Source organism: Penaeus vannamei, chromosome 6, assembly GCF_042767895.1.
Source record: "Penaeus vannamei isolate JL-2024 chromosome 6, ASM4276789v1, whole genome shotgun sequence".
Lineage (NCBI taxonomy): Eukaryota > Metazoa > Arthropoda > Malacostraca > Decapoda > Penaeidae > Penaeus > Penaeus vannamei.
This window is the reverse complement of record NC_091554.1, coordinates 48,913,770-48,916,269: the sequence shown is the minus strand read 5'-3', so window position 1 is coordinate 48,916,269 and position 2,500 is coordinate 48,913,770. Positions and strand designations below refer to the sequence as shown.

The 2,500-nt window shown below is 45.8% G+C and overlaps 1 protein-coding gene across 1 annotated transcript in view; it reads left to right on the top strand.

Moving 5' to 3' along the window:
• LOC113817663 (kin of IRRE-like protein 1) overlaps positions 1-2,500 on the top strand; it is a 180,277-nt gene that overhangs the window by 352 nt on the left and 177,425 nt on the right. Inside the window, exon 2 of the mRNA XM_070122500.1 lies at positions 1-231. This exon is cut by the window's left edge and continues 5 nt beyond it. Within this exon, the coding sequence (XP_069978601.1) occupies positions 1-231 (231 nt within the window). The remainder of the gene's footprint in view (positions 232-2,500) is intronic.

The window sequence follows — 2,500 nt, the reverse complement described above, 5'->3', positions numbered from 1 at the left end:
ACGCCCGCGGGAGCAAGATCGAGAAGGGCAAGCACTGGGCTGACGAGAGACTGCTCGACAAGAGGGCGTACTTCCAGCTCCTGCCGGGGAACTCCTTCGGGGGATCCGCGGCCCCGGGAGCGCACCTCGAGATCCACCCGGTGCTGGACCGCGACCAGGCCGTCTACAGGTGCCGCGTCGACTTCCTTCTCTCGCCCACCAAGAACACCATCGTCAACTTCACCGTCATAAGTGAGTGTTGGAGCTTGTTTATTCATCTATTTATCAATCTATTTATTCATTCATTTCTTTATTTTGAGCTGGATTTGCTGGAAGGGACGTCGGGAAAGGGTGCATATACATTCGGTGTATGAAAGGCGTCGTGATTACCATGTGATAAATATATCCATACATTAACGCAAGCACACATACCTGCACATATATGTCTCTCTTAATATACCATTATATAAGACGGACAACAGATTTCGCAGAAAAGAAGATCAACATTACTTGCCTCAATGAAGGACATCTCACATCTAAAACATCGCTCCAGGTTGATTAATACTCAATTATGTCTCAGGTGGAGGTGTAATCAGGATGTCACCGCCACAACGAATGGCTTAATCTTGTTTTATGAACCGATTTGTTTATTTAATATACCAATCATATTCGTTCTAAGGTGCCTTGGTCGTTAACAAAGAGTGTTTCGTTAATGAAGTCTGCTGAAACCTGACCATCGCCATACAAAACAGGTTATTTAAAAGGTCAGATTTTAAATACACGTTGCGTGGAAAGTATCACATTTATAACCAATATAAACGGTAATGAAGTTCTCGTGTGACCTTATAAGCAGTATTGCAGGGAAGCTGGTAAAGGTCAAATGTAGATGAACGTCGTACACAATACATATAGATGGAACAGTACCATTACAAGCAGGGAAAGATATCTTAAAATGACTTTATATAGGCATTACTCACATCAAAAAAATCCCTCTTCTTCATATCATCTTACACAGATCCAGACGAAGACAAAAGAAGTCAACTGATAGACTAAGAAAATTCGTTCGGAGCTGAATAAGTTGAAACCGGGCGCGCGAATCCCGCAGAGTTTACTCCCTTCCTCCGCGCCCGAACGAAGGGACCCGAAATCGCGGACAATTCACAAAGCCGATACAGAGACACGCCCCCCACCCCACCCAACCCCCCCCCCAACCCCACACACCCCACACCTAAGGGAGCTTATGGAATGGAATTCTTAGACCACTCTCAAGCACACGGGACAACAAGTATGCCATCAGAGACAGCAACTACCTTACTAACGGCCAATTAGGTGAAGCGATTGTCTATTTAGTGGGTTTCAGTCCCGGAATTGGCACCAAATTAAAGTCGTCATGCAGGGATAGAAGTGCCTGCGGGAAGGGGTCTAGTGCCTGTCTTATGGGAAATGAACGTAGACAGGAACAATAGAGAAAGAGAGAGGGAAAGAGAGAGAGCGAGAGAGAGAGAGGGGGAGAGAGAAAGAGGGGGAGAGAAAGAGAGAGACAGAGAACAAGGGGGGTGGGAGAAGAAGAGAGGAGAGAGACAGAGAAAGAGAGAAGAGGGAGGGGGTGAAGAAGAAAGGGGGAGAAAGAAAGAGAGAAGAGAGAGGAGTGGGGAGAAAGAGATAGACAGATATGGGAGGGAGGGGTGAGAAAGAGAAGAGGGAAAGGAGAGAGAAAGAGAGAGAGTGAAAGAGAGAGAGAGAGAGAGAGAGAGAGAGAGAGAGAGAGAGAGAGAGAGAGTGAGAAAGAGAGAGAGAGAGAGAGAGCGAGAGAGAGAGAGAGCGAGAGCGAGAGAGAGAGAGAGAGAAAGGGAGAGAGAGAGAGAAGAAACGAGAACCACAAACAGACATGGACAAAGCGAGAGACAGAGACCGAGAAGGAGAGAGAGAGAGAGAGACACGGACAGAGACACTGGATAATAAACAAACGCCACACCTCCTCCGGCAGACCCCACCCCCCTCCCCCCTCCCCCCCCACGCCCACCAGCCAGTGTATGGGCGTGTCCAACGAGCAGCACTTCCTTGCAGCGGAACTTAGGACCGCCTTGGGAAAAATAAACCGACACGTTTTATTGCCTCGCCTGAAGGGGGAGAGGCGATTAAAGCAGCTTCTTTGATAGTCTGTTTTGATATAAAGCGATGGAGAAGAGGGAAAAAAGAAAAAGAGAATTATGGTAAAGGGTTAAGAGGGAGGATGATGAGGGATAGGATAGAATATTGGCGGATTTTTTTATTTTTATTTTCACCAGTTGTCGGGCTCATTAAAGTAATCTTGATATGCTGGTAATAGTAGTAAGGATAACTAAAGTAATAATACACATGAAAAACAGTCGTTAATCATATCATTAAGTTTCGACGCTCTGTTAGACAATCACTGTTATTAATTGCTTGATAATTACCTCCGTTGCCATCTCTCTCATTATCCAAACGTAATTATTCCTCTTGTCATGGATATCATCCTCGAAAGAGTAACAAAAAGACA